At 40.9% G+C, this 19,320-nt stretch overlaps 2 protein-coding genes across 5 annotated transcripts in view; one reads left to right on the plus strand and one right to left on the minus strand.

Annotated features, from left to right (window-relative positions):
- LOC141909515 (kinesin-like protein KIF13A) overlaps positions 1 to 19,320 on the plus strand; it is a 111,672-nt gene that overhangs the window by 24,176 nt on the left and 68,176 nt on the right. For all 4 annotated transcript variants that reach the window (XM_074799941.1, XM_074799943.1, XM_074799942.1 and 1 more), the window contains exons 3-8: positions 2,176 to 2,221; positions 10,465 to 10,522; positions 10,910 to 11,002; positions 11,818 to 11,998; positions 12,652 to 12,739; positions 13,398 to 13,532. In XM_074799941.1, the coding sequence (XP_074656042.1) occupies positions 2,176 to 2,221; positions 10,465 to 10,522; positions 10,910 to 11,002; positions 11,818 to 11,998; positions 12,652 to 12,739; positions 13,398 to 13,532 (601 nt within the window). The remainder of the gene's footprint in view (positions 1 to 2,175; positions 2,222 to 10,464; positions 10,523 to 10,909; positions 11,003 to 11,817; positions 11,999 to 12,651; positions 12,740 to 13,397; positions 13,533 to 19,320) is intronic.
- LOC141909933 (uncharacterized) lies at positions 15,916 to 18,717 on the minus strand. Its single transcript, XM_074800612.1, has one exon. It carries the CDS (start codon positions 18,715 to 18,717, stop codon positions 15,916 to 15,918), a length of 2,802 nt encoding a protein of 933 aa, XP_074656713.1.

Raw genomic sequence — 19,320 nt, forward strand, 5'->3', positions numbered from 1 at the left:
AATAAAAACTCATTCCAAAACATTAACTCATTCATGGAAATACAGAGAACAAACTTATGAATTTAAACTTTTTTCAGGTATATCAGTTTAACATATTTCATCTTGCTATTAAAACTATGGGCACATTGACTTTTTTTTGGGTGGGGGGGAGGTTGCACCCCTGCTTCCCTTGGATCCGCCCTTGTAACTAGTGCCGCCTATTAATGTAAGAACGATTTTACGCTCAAATTCCGATATAAATACGTATTGATTTGATAATGTTATAAGTTGTGTATGGTTAATGTGTAATGTGTCAAATGAAGTGAAGAGCTGAAACACGTTCATATTTACTCAGCATATTCATTGCGTATTGATCTGTCTCAACGGGAGGGCCATCTCCCCTCACTCATCTTTTGTACTCTCCGTCGGCACGGGGGTCATCGATCCCACTCATCTCTACTCTCTCTGTCGGCAGGAGGGTCATCTCACTTATCTCTACCCTCCCTGTCAGCAGCAGCGCCATCTCTCCTCCCTCCCTGTCGGCAAGAGGGTCACACTATACTGCCATCTTCCTTTCCCCCCTCCTCCGTAGTGTCTGAAGAGGAAAGTCACTCTAAACTATCATCTCTCCCCTCTCATCTCTACCCTCCTTCTGAACAGTGGGTCACACAAAAATGTATGTCTCTTTGCTCCCACTCCCTATCCTCTCCCAATGATAAGGGTCACATGAAACTCATTCTCCCCTTCTCAAATCTCACTCTCCCTCTCAACAGTGGGGGTGGGGGGTTCACAAAATCTATTATCTTTCCTTCACCCTCTCCTCTCTAAACGCGTGGATCATGTACGAACTTAAATCAATATCTATGAACTTCATTTACGAACTATGAACTTGCCTCCATTAATGTCGTAGTAAACCGACACGATTTGTCAACTCGGCGTCGATGAAGTGGAAATGAATGTTGAAACCGTGCCGGGGTCGCTGGGTCCTGTACGCTGTTTCACGCTGTCATAAAATAAATCACGATCAAGTTTGACGAGGCCATAAAAGCGTAGTTCATAGACGTAGAAATATGTTGAGAGTTCCATCATCTTGGGCCCCGAACGTATTCGCCTAATAATACGTTAGGATTTCTGTCCACGATGCATGCATTTTCATATTCTCAGCTGATTTTAAGGACTCTTAATTCTTCAAGATAACCCCAGAAATACCCCCCCCCCCCGTTAGTTTCATGTCTACAGCACTCGCATTCCTTATATTTTACGTCTCCATAACAATTGTGATGGTTTAATTCAAAGATCCAACTCCAGTCCCACAGATACTGGTTACGCATTAGTTGAAAATGAACTAATTTGACTCGAGAATTGATTCTTAACTTTGCCCGATTGAACCGAGAGTTGATTCTGATCTCAGTCGGGGCTGCTGCGATATAGATGTCGTCCGTCTGCTCTCACTCGACGTTAAACTAATGACATCTATTAGACAAAACAAACACTAAACCGTCGACGGTACTCTCGGGGTTGACGAAGCCGACTATACCGAGTATGTGATTGAGAGCGAGGAGTCCGCGCGTGCCCGGGGGTACTTCACATAGAGCTCGCTGACACATCAGTGATAGAGTCGCTGAGGATGAAAGCGACGATATTGAGGAAAATGAGAAGGAATAAATATATATATATATATTATTACATCTGATATGAATTGGCTCGTGGCCAATTATGGCTTGTTGTCCCAGCTTTGCGCAGAGTACAAGTGGTTGTGTGTATATATATATCGCTCTGTAGTCGTCTCCCCGGAGGTTGTGGGGGCGACGAGACTTTTGAGATAAACATACTGGCTATATTATACCATCGCTCTCTTTTTTCGCCCGAGATCGTTGTTTGTTGAAGCAAGCAATTTGTCTTTAGTTTCGATGATTTTTGATGATCATGTTACTCTACAGGATCCAGACTTAGATTTCCGATCGATCGAAGCTCATTTCGGCTCGATACAGCCGACTGCGCTACCTAAGGTTTATGTCCACCATCTTGGAAGTCCAACCGGGGCGCTGGGTTCGACGGTTCATAAGGAAATCCGTTGAATCTCAAGATTTCGAAGCCCTTTAAAACGCAGTTTTTGATTTGTTATCAGAATTATTGTAAATGGTACATCATAATTTTACGTATGGCTAATTTTTCTTCTCTTTCTATATTTTGCAGTGATAATCCGCCGTCGAGCCATGCCGGAAATAAGAGAGCGCCGAAGGTAAGATTTCATTTGAAAGTGGTTTATCCTTTCAATGCCTCAGGTAGAACGTTTAGACAATCTAGACCGGTCTTATTTAATGCTTAAATTGTGAAACTTGGCTAAGTTGCACAGCTAAAGTCAATCTGACAATTTAAGACCAGTCTAAGTCATCTGGGGCCAGTTGCACAGTTGTGACTTAAGTCAAAAAGTGGTCTTAAATCTTAAGACCAGTCTTAAGTTGTTAGATTGGCTATAGAACTAAGTTGGTCTTAGACTGGTCTTAAGTCTAAGCCATGACTATGCAACCGGCCCCTGGGCCCAGACTAGTCATGGCTTAGACTTAAGACCAATTTGCAACCATCTTAGTTCTATAACCTATCTAACAACTTAAGACGAGTCTTAAGGTTTAAGACCATTTCTGGACTTAAGTCTCAACTGAGGAACTAGCCCCCTGATTCTGATAGCCATTTTCATAACTTCAGACCATAAGACCAGTCTAAGGCGGTTTAGATTCAGCCAATCTGACAACTTAAGACCAAAAGCCGGCATCTCTAGAATTTGTAGCCAGTTTGACAGCTTAAGACCAGTCAAAGCTGGGTTCGAATACCCGATCTGACAACTTAACTCTAGGTTCTATAGCCAGTCTGATTACTTAAGACCAGTCTAAGCTTGTTTGAATTCTAGTTCTCGGCCATCTCACTTCCGAAGCCTATCAGAAACTTAAGACTTAGGCCAAAATTAAGAGTGGTCTTAAGGTTAAAGACCATTTTTGGACTGAAGTCGTGACTAAATTTGGACCTCGGGCTCGAAAATGAGATGGGATATCCGGGTCTGGGCTGTCCGTTGTAAGGTATTGTATAGTGCGTCTGCTTTGAGCCCCGGAAAGATATAAATAGATGTAGTCAATATGCCACTGATATTCACTTCTATATAACAAGATGAATGGAACTCACAAATTTTCTCCGTGCGACGCCCGTCCTACAGTTAATCAATTGAGTTTACTGTTTCTTACCCGTAATCGATTTCCTTCCTCTTCGCTCTATCCTCCTCTTCTTCGCGGCTTTCTCCTCTAACGTCGTTGTCGTCTCTCGTTGCCAGAAACGTTTTAAACGGCGTCGTGATTTATGACGTTCGGTTTTTGACATCTTCGATCTTTGCTTTCGGTTTAGTTATCTCCGTGCTTTCCCTTCTTACCCTCTCACACCCTCTACCTTATCCCCTCATCTACCCCTCGCCCTTCCATTCTTATCTTAATCCCCTTCCCTCCCTCTTCCCCATCTAACTCATCTACATCAATACCCCCATTGCCTCCCTTTCCTTACACTTAGAGTTTAGTTATCTCCCTGCTTCCCTTCTCTCACCCCTTCTACCTTATCCCATTCACCCCTCTATTCCGATCCCCTCTCCTCCCTCATCTCCATCTAACTCATCTAGCTCTACGTCAATATCCCCATTCCTTCCCTCTCTTTCGAGTTTAGTTATCTCCCTAATCCCACTCTCAACCCTCCATTCTTATTTCTTCCCCTCCCTATTCACACCAATACACTCTCATTTTCTCCCTCTCCCTTTCAAGTTTAGTTAGGCCCTAATCCCTTCCCCTCCCCTCTACTCTCCTTTTTCTCTGGCTTTACGTTTAGTTATCTCCTTGCACCCCTTCTCCTCATCCCTTCTACCCTCATTTGTCTCCCACCCTCCATTCTTTTCTCCTCTTAGTTCCTCTAGCTTCGAGTTCTTCCCCTCTCCCCTCATCTATCTCTCCCACACCGATACCGTGTCTCTATCCCTCGCTCTCTATTCCTGTTTGAGCTATCTCGCCGAGGATCGCGACCGATCGTTTGAGATATCGATCGCTGAATTATTCGATCAATCATTATTCGATAGCGAGAGCCGTTTGATACGAAGACGTTTCTTAAACCGACGCGAAGGTTTCATCTTTAATCCACCGCCACATTAACCTCCCCCCCCGCTCTCCTATAGCTGTCTTTCAAACATAAAGATCGTAATCTTTCGCTTAACCTTTCCTGAACTTAAAGCACGATTTATTTTCTCTTGCCCTTAGAGCACCGCACCGGCTACATGGGTCCTAATCTTCCCACCAGAATCTTGGATCTAGTTCTGCAGTTCCCTCGTTAAAATACGATTTCTGTCCCTGTCTATCAGTCATATATCTCATTGATGTTAGAATTTGGCCCTATAAAGAGTTAAGACATCCGAAATGTGTTGATTCTAACTGTGAAATTTTGATTTGGATCTTCCAAGGCCAGTTTCGAAGTCGTTGCTTTGACTTTAGACCAGTCTTTTACCATTTTAGTTCTATAGCCAATCTCACAACTTAGGACGAGTCTCAGCTCATTTCGGTTCTACAGCCAATCTAAGAACTTAAGATCAGTCCAAGTTCATATTGATTCTCTAGCCAATCGCACTACTTAAGATCAGTCTAAGCTCATTTTGGTTCTTAGCTAATCTAATAACTTAAGACCTGTCGAAACTCATGTCAGTTCTATAACCAATCTGATAAGTAAAGGCCAGTTTTATACAATTTAAGACCACTTTTATGGAATTTGCCGAAGGGTTGACCCGAACCGTAGCGCCCATCCAACCACGTCGATTCTCTATATAAGATTAGGCCGAAACGAATTTGTAGACAATCATAGATCTGAAGTCAAGGTATCGCGTTTAGCCTCGGGTCGATTGCGAGGGTAAGAAGAGAAACCGCTCGACGAAAATCACATTTAATACGGACTTTTCATCTGCTCGCGTAAACACACGCCGACCGGGGAGAGGAAGTTATCATCATTGTCGTCATCGTCGTCGTCGACGGCAACGACGAGGTATATCGCCGACGGCGACCGTTAGGTTAGCAGACGGAAAAATGGCCGCACGACGCGGAAGCGATCGTAACGACGGCGAAAACCACAAACGGAAATGAGTAGTGGTTATTTTCGTTGAATTATTCAATATTCGATGTTTTTATTATGAGTGGGCGACCGATCGGTCTTTACCGAACTTAGAGGCAAACGTTCTTTGAAAAATCTGGCGGTTATTACCATGGTAACGATGATCATATAGGCCTATATATACGAGCGTGTGGTCGTCCGAGTCTTGGTCAGACTTTCTAGAGAAAAGTAGCTATAAGCCCCTTCCCAGAAGTGATAACTGCTTCCCCGAATAATACCCAACCTGACGTGACAAATTACCAAGAAAGTGACTTGGTATATATAGAACGTTCCTTGGAAAGATGGCTGCCTTCATCAGTCTCCCTATGACATCATCAAAAATGACGGAAGATAGCAGTTTGACCTATAGAATCTATTGACCCTTTAAAGAACGGATGCCTTCGTAAATCTCCTTATGACATCACCAAAAGTGATCGTGAGAGTGAATTGATTTTTTTCCTCAAAAAGACGGATGCCTTCCTAAAATCAATTATGTCTTCATCTCCCTATGACATCATCAGAAATGATCAAGAAAGAGAATTGATCTATAATTGAACCATGAATAGATGAATAAACCTGTTCCATAAAAGGAGAGCTGCTTCCATGAATCTCCCTATGACATCATCAAAAATGACGAAGGTAGCGGTTTGATCTATAGAATCTATCGACCCTTAAAAAGATGGATGCCTTCATGAATCTCCCTATGACATCAGAAAAGACCAAGAAATCAAATTGATGTTTACTATTTTAAATCTCCCTATGACATCATAAAAAATGGCGAAGATAGTTAATTGATTTTCTTTCTCAAAAAGATGGATGCCTTCATGAATCTCCCTTTGACATCATCAGAAATGATCAAGAGAATTGATCTGTATAGTTTCTTCCACGAAAGGATGGCTTTCAATAAAACACCCTATGCAGTAATCTAATCTTGTGGTAGCAAACAAAGGGTTAAAGATTCACCCTCTTATGTTGATACCTCCGCCTATATGAAACCGGTCTCTGACCACACGTTGTAAAACTGGTCCCTGATTTGTTGCTTATCGGAAATATTCGTTTCATCAGTTAAAATCACTCAACCCGAATAGAAAATATTGATAAGCGTTGAACTTACCCCGGTTTTACCCTCTAAATATTATCATCTTATCGCTATTGAGAGATAAGCGTGTACACTGGCTTACAGTGAGAAGAACGTTTCAATTTCCGATTTCAATTTCGTCGAGCATCAAACGTTTTAAAGCGAATGAATATCGATGTATCGCAATCCCTTTTACGCTTTCAAATATCAATTTAATCTTGTCGGAAAATCGAAATTTCAAATATTTCGAGTGTAGGATTAGGAGAGAGAGAGAGAGGGAGCGAAGTTGGTCGATTATCTCCAAGCTTTGATCATCGTTTGCTTTTAATTTTTTACGAAAACAGTGAACTTTCTAAATTTTGTCAAATAGAAATATCTGGATATTTTTTTGATCTTAAAATAGGGATTGTCCCTGTTATTTATTTGGTTGGTAAATTTCGTTTGATTTTCTGATTGAGTGTCCGTTACAGACCCACCACACCTGCTGGGAGCGAAACAGGGGGTTTGATTTTGAAATCGGAAATTGAAGTACGGATATAGTTGTGTGATCGGCGGTCGAGTTTACATATTTTCTGGATATCTGAAAATCTGGATATTAGAAGTATGGATTGATTTATCTGAATTAAGATTTAACTCTGAGTTAAATCATTGAAAATGAACTAACTTTAACTCAGAGTTAACTCTAACTCACAACTGTCGAACTGGGCCCTGAACTGTTAATTGAACCTCGAAAACCCTTAAAAACCCTTAAATCTTCGGCTTTTCTCATTCTTATGAAGTAAGGCTTTTTTTTTTTTTAATTTGATGATAGATCAGTCGCGAATAACTTCAGAACAAATGAAAAAGGATGTAGACTTTTCAAATTCTTTTATCCCTCCTCCCCTGGAAATGAATTAGCTAAATATCCATCATCGGAGTTTAAAGAGGCCGTAGAAATATATGACCATCAACGAGGCCGATGTGCTAGACATACATTGACACGCCGGAAATGAGTTTGTCACTCGCGAACAAATCTGATCAATCACTGGGAATTTATATAACACAAGTTTTCTGTTCAGAAGCACATTTTCATCGAAATTACTTTAAGAATTCTTTCCCCACTCCCCCCTAAGCCGATGGTAAAGGTAAAAAATATAAGTATAAAAAATTTGTTCCCACTTTGAAAATGTCGCTGTACAAAAAATTTTGCATCCAAGTTATCTAAAAGCAGGCCTTATTAGATTTTGCTGGTGGTATAGGTAGAAAACATGTTTTTGAAAAACAAGTTTTCTTCCTGGTATTGAGGCGATAAAAACCATCCTCCGAGTTATCTAAAGAAGTCCTTATTAGTCTTCTCTTGCGGTATACCTAGGTGAAAAATATTTTTTTCTATTATGCAAAACAAGTTTTCCTCCTGGTAATTTAGCTATAAAAATCTGTCCTTTGAGTTATCTAAAAAAAATATCCATTGTGGCTGGCTCCAAATATCGGAGCCATCCCTTACTCTACCAGGTAGCTCTGGGCTTGCTCAACATTAGTAGACAATACCCATCACGATCATTTCTCAGGATTTTATTTTAATCTTTTGAACAGAATTCTGAAAATAGTCGGGTTTTAAACTTATCATCTGTTCTCCACATCAGAATGTGGCTATTCTACCATTCTCAGGATCTAGGATTTCTTAGGATAGGAAAAATTGATCAGAGACTTTTCTACCATAATCAAAACGTTTAATTATCTATTTGAAAAAAGTAGTCTGAGCCGAGTTTCATAAAAAGGTTTAACTCTTTAAATCGATTTAAATTCATCATTAATTCCGTTTATCTTAAATCAATATAGTCCTTAATCGTTTTTGTGAAACTGGGCCCAGCTTCAATGATAACCTGTTACGTATTCGCAGTGAAGAGATTTTTTGTTCGAAAATGTAAATATCTATTTACACGTAATAAACGTTGCGATATCGCGATAGTGATAATTAGTAGCGATCACACTGACAGTATTACGATTGCGTAACGACCGATAATCCTTCTGCTCGAGCGCGTGCGTACGTCTGCTGGTCGTCATGGCGACAAGACGGCATAAGTAAATTTGCATGCCCGCGAGCTTTTCGTTCCTCGTCGATGTCGAAAATTGTGTTTTCGTTTTTTTTTCCCGCCGGTTCGTTCGTTTGTCGGTTATTATTATTTTTACGGTCGTCATCGTCGTCGTCGTCGGCGGCAACGATAGCGTACGGACGGCAATCTTCCGTTTTGAAGACGGCACGACGCTCGTTCCCCGGGTGCAACACGGATTCCTCGTTAGCGCCACCTGGATTTTCGCGTCTACCTCGATCGTCGCGCGTCGGTGCGATGATTTATCGCCGTGGTAACCGGCTCAGGAATTAATTACGCCCTTATCTCCGTTATCCACAAATTCTTCGTGTTTTTTTTTTATTTGGGATCGAACGCAAAAAACGTCGTCGTAAAATTAATGAATTACTCGTAATGCGAAGTACGTGACGAACCGACACGTCTTACGCCCGCCGAGACGATCTTCATTCTAGATTGCGAAGATTTTAGATAATTATTCATAGGCTTTATTCCCGAAAGCAAAGTAAACAAAAAAAAAAACAGACTTGATCGTATTCGTAAAGGACTGTCCTAGGAATGCGCCTTCTTTTCAAATTGTAGATATGATATATAGACTATGAATATAAGTCCTGGGGCCGGTTACACAATCGTGACTTAAGTCAAAAAGTGGTCTTAAATCTTAAGACCAGTCTTAAGTTGTTAGATTGGCTATAGAACTAAGTTGGTCTTAGACTGGTATTAAGTCTAAGCCATGACTATGCGACCGGCCCCTGGGGCCAGTTGCACAGTTGTGACTTATGTTCAAAAGTGTCCTTAAATCTGTAAGACTGGTCTTAAGTTAATTAGATAAAAACCCACTATGTACAAATTAAAAGAATTTCAAAATCGAGAATTTATTTGTTCAAAAAATCTAAAATGAAAAACACAACGTTCCGATCTCAGCCTAGAGATCATCGTTCTCCACGTTTCAGTGATGATATTGTACTATATGGTCTCAAGTTGTTAGATTGGCTATAGAAAGAAGTTGGTCTTACTGTCTGTCACACCTACTCTCCGTGCGACTTTTTTGTCCTTAATTTCGCATCAATTTGTTCAGTGAGGAATTTGCATTCAGAAATAAACAACAATTTTCACTTAAGTTGTTTTTGTTTTCATTTATCAGCGATAGTTTACTCAGCATACGCTCGCGTAATGCTGAAAAACCCACTCCGCGGACGCTCGGAAACGTTACAGTGACGTCATCACCTGCTCATTAGCATATCAAAATACAGTAGGTGGCGCCACGTGACGGGCCATAAAAGCCGTTTTTCAGCATTACGCGAGCGTATGCTGGGTAAACTATCGCTGATAGATGAAAACACAAACAAATTTATGCCAGTTCATGTTTTATTTCTGAATGCAAATTCCTTACTGAACAAATTGATGCATAATATTTACAGATCAACCGATTATTAACGCAATTACGGATCATAACGTCGCACGAAGAGCAGGTGTGACAGACAGTAGACTGTCCTAAAGTCTAAGCCCTGACTACGCAACCGGCCCCTGACTTTTCTCCGCAGTTGAGACTTTTGTCTGATTTTGTCCTATCCTCCAGTAATATCCCATTAGTAGAGGTTCCTGGTGTGACTTAACAACCCCCTACTACATTCTATCATATAGAGTAATTAAATGTAACACCTGAAAACGGAGTGCTAGAATATACGTATATACTCATCAGAAAATGAGCTTTGTACTGTTTTCCTCTGTTGTAACTGTTCTGTCATTTCGAAACAAACTCTGGAGATTTGTGTGGATGGATTCTACCTGAAGCATTGAGAAAAAAAATGATACCAATTGTTTAAATTGATATCATGGGTTTTTATCGTAACCATAAAAAAACAGAGCTGACTACAACAAATTCTACCAGAAAAACCTGGACGGAATTTGGATCATGCTATTGACCGCGTGTTTCTTTATCAGTGTGAGTCAATGAAAAATGAATGAATTAGAAATTTCCCCGATTCATGTGGGTCACAGTGTGATCACAGGGAAAACTCAGGGGATTTGTAAATGGGCGGAAAGTGGCGGCACCCTGCATGAGTGAAGTAAAAAACAGACTTTTCGACCACCAGTTGCTCCGTTACTTTGAACACAGACATGAATAAAAAATCCTTGAATTTGATTATTGAAATAATTTCAAATTTTTTATTGTTTCAGATTTTTGCATTTGACCACTGTTTCTGGTCGATGGAAGACAACAATCCTAAATTCTCAAGTAAGTTACCCCACCCCCTCCCCATAAAATTACTAAGTTACACTTCCTATGTAAACCAAAAATTCATACCACATGATGATATAATGCTGTGATGTATGTGTATAAAAACCTACAATATAACTGAACAATCAATTGAAAAATCTGTTTCACTGACGTTGCAGTAGATTACTACAATCAATCTTCTGCGGATATTATTAATTTTTTTTTTCAAATCAGTCTCATTAGATGGATAGAAGTGATTTATCCGAATAATGACAGTTAAACGGATTTTTTTTTTTTAGTTGTCGTTCAATATTGATTTTGTGGGTTGTTAAAACCGCGTCGATTTCAAATGTCTTCTTTCCGGTTTTAAATCTTGAGATCATTTCTTATTGATATATTTTTCAGGTCAAGAACAAGTATTCGACTGTTTGGGGCAGGATATTCTGGAGCGGGCGTTCGAGGGCTACAACGCTTGTATATTCGCATACGGCCAAACTGGTAAGCGGGCGGCAGAGCCCATCTAGATTTAAATTCGTCCAGCCCCTTTCAACCACCAGCTAAATCGATTTGGTCTTACCAAAAATTCATATGAATTTTTGGTCTTACTCATGTAAATTAAGGCATTTTTCAGAACAAATTACAAGTTTTTAAAACCCCAATGATCTACAAACAGATTACGAATATAAATAATGAAAATTTGAAAATCTGGAAAAATGACGTGAAAAATTTGGAAAAATCCAGGGTCCAGTTCCACAGGTTTGCAGTTAAGATTTGACACTGAGTTAACTCATTGAAAATGAACTAATTTTAACTCAGAGTTAACTCTAACTCACAACTGTGGAACTGGGTCCTGGGGGCCAATTGGTTAGAGGTAACTGGGACCAGTTGTTCGAAAAGTTGGTTATAGATAACCGGCGTATAAATACCCTAGTAAAAATGAACTTTCAATAGTCACTATGTCAACTATCCACTGGTTAACTCAAACCAACTTATGAGCAACTGCTGCCCCTGGATCCAGTTCCACAGTTATGAGTTAGAGTTAAAATTAGTTCATTTTCAACGAGTTAACTCAAGAGTCAAATCTTACCTCACAAGTGTGGAACTGGGTCCAGGCGTATAAATACCATAGTGAAAATTTTAATTGCGTTGTAACCGCAACATTTGTTAAGCTGTTGAGCATCTTTCAAGCGCCAATTATGAGGATGTGAAAACATTTGAAATTTCCAGAGTTCATCAAGAATCCGACCCCTGTCCCCCCCCCCTAGGGCGTAAAAAAGATGTATTTTGAGGAATTTTTTTTTTTTTATGACTAGGTTCCGGTAAGTCGTATACGATGATGGGTTCACAGCAATCTCGCGGAATCATTCCGCGACTTTGCGACACGCTGTTCGAACGAATCATGGAAGAATCGAAAGAACACGTTTCAAGCAAAGTCGAAGTCAGCTACATGGAAATCTATAACGAAAAGGTGCACGACCTTCTCGATCCGAAAGGGTAAGAATTTGCCGTTCGGTAGTCCCGCGCCAACTTTCTACTTAACTCAAAAAGGTTGGGATAATACTGTTCTGCAGGGTGCGGTTCCACAGTTCCGATTTAAGATTTCACTCTTGGGTTAGCTCATTGAAAATGAACTAACTTTAACTCAAGAGTTTACTCTTAACTCACAACTGTGGAATTGGGTCCAGGTCCTATTTCATCTTGATACAAAAAAATGGATAGACTGTGATAGACTGTTACTCATCTCACTGTTAAACAGTCTAAAACGAGGCCCACTTGCGCGAAAAATTCAGATTTTTGGTTTTATTGCTCCAACTGTTGTTGTTGTCTTACCGATTCAAGCTTAAACTTTCATGAAACCATACCCCTGTCCTAGGTCGACTGATAAAGTGAAGATTAACTCAAAAATGTCGATATCAACTGAAATTATGAAGAAATTAGGTCTCGTAAAGAAATAGATAAGTAAATACATTGAGCCTATCAACACCAAAGTGGTGCTAAACCGCTCTAGGCAGATCGGTTTTAAAGATAACTCAAAAAATTCCATACGTCTTTCCCTTCTTATCAGAACAAATGAAATGTTATGAAAGTTGAGAGTTCTCTCTGATAAAACTGGTTTATTTCTCACGTCTGTCTGTTTATTCTTTCAGGGGTCGACAGAATCTTCGCGTACGTGAACACAATATACTCGGGCCTTACGTAGATGGACTGTCTCAATTAGTGGTAGAATCATACGAGGTTTGTTTTATACCCCTTAAACTGAGGGTCCTAACACAGTCCCCTAGACCTGAGAACACTTACTCTCCCCTTAAATTGGATTACAAATCCTTACACTGTCCCCAAAAACTTAGAACAGTTATTAGAACAGCTCTTTAACTGGTGAACCCTTTCACAATCCCCTAAAACTCAGAACGCTTTGAGCCTGAGAATAACTTAGTGTTCCTAACAATTCCGTTAAACCTCGAGTTCCCAAAAACCTGAGTACACTCTTCAGTGTTCTTTACCATCCCCTAAAACCTAAGACCCTATGTACATTAAACCATGGAACCCTGTTCATTGTCTGTAACAGTTCCATTAAACCCGTGAGTGACCCTTCAGTCCACTAAAAACTGTAGAACCTAGGATATTTTGTAGATCACACAGGGCATCAGTATGTTTGCTCTATTGGTTTAGTTACCAATCATCACTGAAGGTGGCAGCAGCTCCTTGTTAAGATAGTTAAGCAATAACTGTTTGGATGCAGGGCCAGTTCCACAATTCTCAAGTTAAAATCAATCGCAATTCTCACCTTCTAAACCTCCCAACTTGTATCCCGATATTTGTTATTGAATATAACCTACAGTACTGTTAATTTTGAATATAACTGACTGCATTGTTGTTTATATTTCGTTGGTAGGATATAGAAACGTTGATGGTAGAAGGTAATAAATCGCGTACGGTCGCCGCGACGAACATGAACAGTGAAAGCAGTCGTTCACACGCTGTATTTAACATTATACTAACACAAACTATGGTGGATGTCACAACCGGGGTAAGTAATCGAGACCCACGCCCCCTTACCTATGCCATATGAACCTCAACGCACGCGGCAAGGATAAAGCCGTTTATTCCCCATGAAAAACGTATCCGATGCATTTTGTTATGCCATGTGCGTTGAGGTCGAAACAGAAAATGCCGAACATAAAAACGTTACTGCTTGATTCGCGGAAAATGCCTTGTGACGCTGAAAACATTTTTTTGTCCCGTATGTGTTGGATGTTCGTAGATCATGTTCAACATCTACGGCTGAATAACCAATCAGGGAGCATCAGTGCATCACATGAAATGAGAGAAAATTTGATATGAATAACTGAGTGTATTGTTGCACCATAGATTCAATGGTACAAGAACCATTTTTTCTACGCGGTTTTGTTATGCCGTGTGTGTTGAACATTTTATCGTTTGCGGTAAAACTTTTGCTAAAGTCATGTTTTCTGTTTTGATGCACCAAATGTTTTGTTGTGTGCATTTGGCTTTATTGAAGCCGCTGAAATAGATACATTTACGTGTGGTCATTCGATCCATCTACTGGTATGTGACCGTCAGAGGCATCGCATTTGTGATGATTCAGCCATGTTTTAAGTGAAACTAGGAGTGTTTGAAAGTTGTCACTCGGTCAGAGTTTGTATCGATGTTAATATTCTTCAGACTGAGTTCATCGTAGATGATTAAAATCAATTGTGTTTTAAACAAGAAAGTAATGCAGTATCATTGGTTCAATTATGTTTAGAATTGATCACAGCATTTGGCCAAATTTTGGTTCTTGCACATGTATCCAATGGCTTGCTCCAAATATCCAAATAAAGGCATACGGAGTCATCCTTTACTGTATCATTGTAGCTCTGGGCTTGCTCAGCGTTGGTTGAGAATATCCATCATGGAAATTTGGTCCGAGTTTCTCGAATAGAAGAATTTCTCAAGAATGATAGAATAATTGATAACATATTTTTTTACCATAATCAAAACATTGAAGAATTTATTTACATATCAAAAAGTCAGCATCAATTTATATAATAACTTGTTACGCGCTCACGATAAAGAGATTTATCGCTCGAAAATTTACACACCAATTTTACACATATCAAACAAACGTTGCAATATCGCGATAGTGATGAAAAATCTTATTTACAATATATTACAATGACATTTTAATTTTGCACTAGTTTCAAATCTATCTGACTCAGTCTGAATCTCTGTAAATATGCAAACCAACTTATTTACAATTTAGAAAATCGTTTTTCTCAAGTTCTAGACGCAGAGTGTAGATGGCAGTACTGGCAAGCTATTCTCCATCTTCTTGTACTTTCTGCAAAGTGGATTTAACTACATTAAAAAGTATATTTAGATATTACGTACCTAAGCTGAAAATTCTGGCAAGCTTGGCCATCCAATCACAGCCCCCTGTGACACAACAATCACAGGTCAGAGGTAGTCGGGCCGCTTATTTGAACTATTTTTCCTATGTCTACCTCTTATGCAAACTCTACTCCAATTGAACATAATAAATACATTTTCCTTACGTCGGTCGCACAAGGCTAAAATATAGCTAAGATATCGAGGAAAATGTGGCAAAAATAACCTATTTACAATGTATTGTCTTGTATTATAACTAAGCTCATTGCTCTCAATAGATAAATATTTGTTGAATACCGGGTATGTTTTTTATTTTACACAATGTACACTTGTCTACTGTTCACTTTTCTCTCACATCCATATAGGCGTCACGCTCACGGATCTTGATATTAATTAGTTATCCACTCGTAATCAGCCACTTCAACAACAGCAATTGATAGAAACAGTGAATTCAGTTCCACAGTATGTTCGACTCTACAGACTAATGCTGTACAGACTAATTAACCCGCTGTGACATCTCAAATTTTCACATTTAAGAAAGTTGAAGGCGAGGTGTAGGTCGACCTTGCGACTGCGCGAGACTTGTTTCTCTGCAACTACCGGCAGCAATCCTGTCGCGAAGAACCACCAACCTATGTGCTGTTGCAACGAACAGGGATGTGCTGCCAGTGACATTTCTATACACTCTTGCTCCTGACAATGATATGATGCCATTTCCAGTGACATCTTCTACCTTCTGCGATGTGCCTGTCTCACTATTGCTGCCACATGCGACCAGTTGCGACCAGTTCTTACGAACCATCTTTAGTCGACCTACACCTGCCTTTACCAATAATCATTTTGGGGCAGTTGCTCAAAAGTTGGTTTAAGCTAACCGGTGGGTGAATACTGTAGTAACAATGGACTTTAAATCATCGCTACGTCAACTATCCAGTAGCTTACTCTTACCAACCTTTGAGCTGCTCGCGTCAACTGAACCTATTCGCGATGAATTTTATTAAACTATTAAGATGATAGTTAAATCATAATCTGGTATGAACGATGCCTTCCTCCTCCGATATATAAACCGTTTTACCGTTTACTGTTTTCGTTAGATCCGGCTGCTCGGTCGATCCGTTCTTGCTATGTCCGTTCGACGACGTCGTTTTATCCAGTTTACCGTTCGATTTTGTATTTCCGTTCTCGCCGGCGCCGTCTCGAGGTTCGATTTTAACGAAGTGTTTCAGGAAGACGTCTCCCTCGCCGTGTTCCTTGACGCGTCGGTCGGCGACGTAGTCTTTGATTTTACACCCGATACAGATCAGCGGTCCGATTATAATCCAGAATCCGACGATCGAACAAACGACGATCGCCGCGATGAAGCCTCGACTCGCTCCGGCGACAACCGTCGAATTACGCAATACAGTGTTATTGGTCGCTGTGTCGCTGGTTATTGTCGGACTGGTTGCCATTTTAGTGGTTATTGTCGGACTGGTTACCGTGTCAGTGCTTGTCGGACTGGTTGCCATGATATCAGATTTTGTACTTGTTCCAATGGTACTACTATCAGTAACTAAGATATCGTTTGTCGGGTTCGCCCTGGTATCATTAGTTGCTATTGCGTCCGGTATTGTTGATCTGGTTGGTATGGAACCATTGGTTGCCCTAGTGTCCAATATTGTAGGACTGGTTGTTCCATTAGTTGCCATACTGTCCAGTGTTGTAGGACTTTCGGCCGTTGTACTATTGGTTACCGCCATTTTAACGGTTCCGGAAACATTAGTCACGTTGGTTCTAGTAGATGCCGTATTATCCATTGTTGTAGAACTGGTTGCTACGGTACTATTAGCTTCGGTGGTATCAGTTGATGGGCTCATTACGGTCTCATTAATTGCTGTAGTATTTGATATTGCAGTACTGGATGCAATGGCAATATTGGTTGGTATGGTATCTGGAATTGTAGGACTTGTTGCTATGGTACTATTGATTACCACGGTATCTGGCATCTTAGTACCAGTTGTTACAGTCATATCAGGTGGGGTGGATCTAGTCGGATTCGAGACAGGTTTTTTCGTAATTTCGGTGACGTTCCTCAAATAAGTATTATACACATGTTCAGTTTGATTCAGCGTTTCACCGCTAGACGGAGCCGCCGTTGTTGTTATGGTTAGATTTTGGGTCAACGCTTGTTTTCGATCGGTGTTAATTATCGAATTATCGGTTTGTTCTTCTGCAGCAACGGTAGTTATTGGACGTGCTGTAACGTTAGTAGCTAATTGCGTAGTAGCGATATTTGTCGAGGTCGCGATATTTTCAGATTCGCCGCCGTCCTCATCCGATGATGATATATTTACCGTCGCCGCGAGACCGCTCCCGACGTCGTCATCAGTTTCATCGATCGATCTGACTTTAACGAATTCGTCCGATCCGCTGCCGCCGTTTGTTTTTTCGACACTTTCTATTTCTTCCATCAGGGGGGCGTTCATTACTTTCTCCTCTGTACTGCGTTTCCATCGGCTAGTTCGTACTTTCTCCACCAGGGGGATATTCATCATTTTCTCTGTATTGCGCTTCTGTCTGCTTGTTGCAATTTCCACCACTAGAGGTATAACACTCTTCTGAGCGCTCACTTTCCGTTTGCTAATTCCGACTTTCTCCACCAGGTGTAGATGTTCCTTTTGCACGTTTCTATTCAGCCCACTCGTTCCGATTTCCTCCACCAGGGGGACACTGTCTACAATCGTCTCGCTACCCGACTTCGCTAAATTAGATTTGACGTCGGCGTTTTGTTTGTTGCGATTATTTTTCTTCGCCTCAGCACGACGCGAGGAATTCACCCGTCTGTCCTTTAATCTCTGCTCCGGTGTCTGCTCCAGTTTCTCCTCCGACCGACTGCCACCGTCTTCGCGATAATACGTCTTATCGTTCGGAATTCTCGGTAACCGGTCGATATTTTTCGCGACGTCGCGGATGTTTGCCGTGTCTGATGAAATTCCGGCCTCGTTCGTTCGCCGCCGCCGCGATCTACGGATACGATCCGGTTTCGCAATCTTTCTACCCGCATCGGATGTCCAGCGATCGTCTAACTGACCGCCGGTCACTTTAAGACCTCCACTCAGGTTGACCTCTCGTTTTTCATCTGTCGTTATAAACTTATCGGTTGATTTTACTGGCGAACGTAGATAAGACTTGGGCACTTGATACTGACCGCGGTTATCGATGGTAGCCAACTGACCGCTGTCCATGAACGAGTGTTTGCTGTCCGCTATCGATTGACCGCTGTCCACTGCTGACAAGCCATTGTCCTTTATAAACTTTTCGCTGTCCGTTACTAATTGGCCCATGTCCACTACCAACTGACCCCTGTCCACTACTGACTGATCACTGTCCTCTATTGGCTGACCACTGTCCACTACTGACTGACCGATTAAGATATAGCCGATTTCCTCTAGTTTATTGGCCATACGATTAAACGAACTCAATGCCTGCAGAAACTTCAACACCGACGGATTAAACCTGGCTCTACTCCTCGGCGAATGTTTGACAGAATCATAAACACGTTTAAAATCGTTCGAGTCTTCGTTTGCGTTATTCCAATTAGCGTTAATTGATTTCCGATCGAAGTTTCGTTTGAATGCGGCTTCGATATTCATTTGTTTTACGGAATCGCGATTGTTTGTTAACAATGCGCCGCTGATGGTGTTTGTATCAGCGGTATCTCGGGGAAGCGATGAACTCCGGGCCGAGTCGATCTCGTCTCTGGTTACGGGAAATGAAATCGTTAGTTCGACGACGCACAGTAATAAGATCGTCAGCAGATACCAGTTCGTAAAGGTCGTCGACATTTTAGCATCCGTTCTTTCTGAAAATAGACGAAATTCGTGTGAAATTTTGTTCGCGTTTTAACCAAGTACTTAAAGAACTAAGTCTGATGGTGTAGAGCTTATAGTTCAGTTCCTGAATCCAGAAAAAATTGAGAATTGTTGAGTTGATTGGGAGGGGTTTGATTGAAAAAGAAGACAGGGGAGAGATGAGATGAGATTCAAAACAGTGACTCATGGAGAGATGACAGAGAGAGAGAGAGGGGTTAGGGAGTAGGGTTAGGTAGGCGCGAAGGAGTCGGCGTTCACCATACGCTGGAATTTTCAAGGGGCTGCATTCATTGTTAAGCGTGCGTCATCGGGCTGCTTAAGTAACTAGGCTTTCAATCCCGCCAAAAAATACAGAAACTTGATTTCAGTTTCGCTTCTTTTTCTAGTAGGGGCAGCAGATATTCTATAAGGGGTGGCTGATTTTCAAAAGGGTGGTGTAAAAATGAAAAGGGTGGCTGCCCCTCTGAACGCCGGAAGTTCATTGCGTAATGCAGCCATCATCAGAAATCAACACGGTACAACACATAAATATATAAAGCGGTAATTTATAAATAGGTACATAAAAGAGCCGGAAAG

The sequence above is a fragment of the Tubulanus polymorphus genome, chromosome 8, assembly GCF_964204645.1.
Source record: "Tubulanus polymorphus chromosome 8, tnTubPoly1.2, whole genome shotgun sequence".
NCBI classification, from domain to species: domain Eukaryota; kingdom Metazoa; phylum Nemertea; class Palaeonemertea; order Tubulaniformes; family Tubulanidae; genus Tubulanus; species Tubulanus polymorphus.

Coding starts and splice junctions, on each gene's coding strand:
- LOC141909933 (XM_074800612.1), bottom strand. CDS start 18,717: ATGTCGACGACCTTTACGAACTGGTATCTGCTGACGATCTTATTACTG.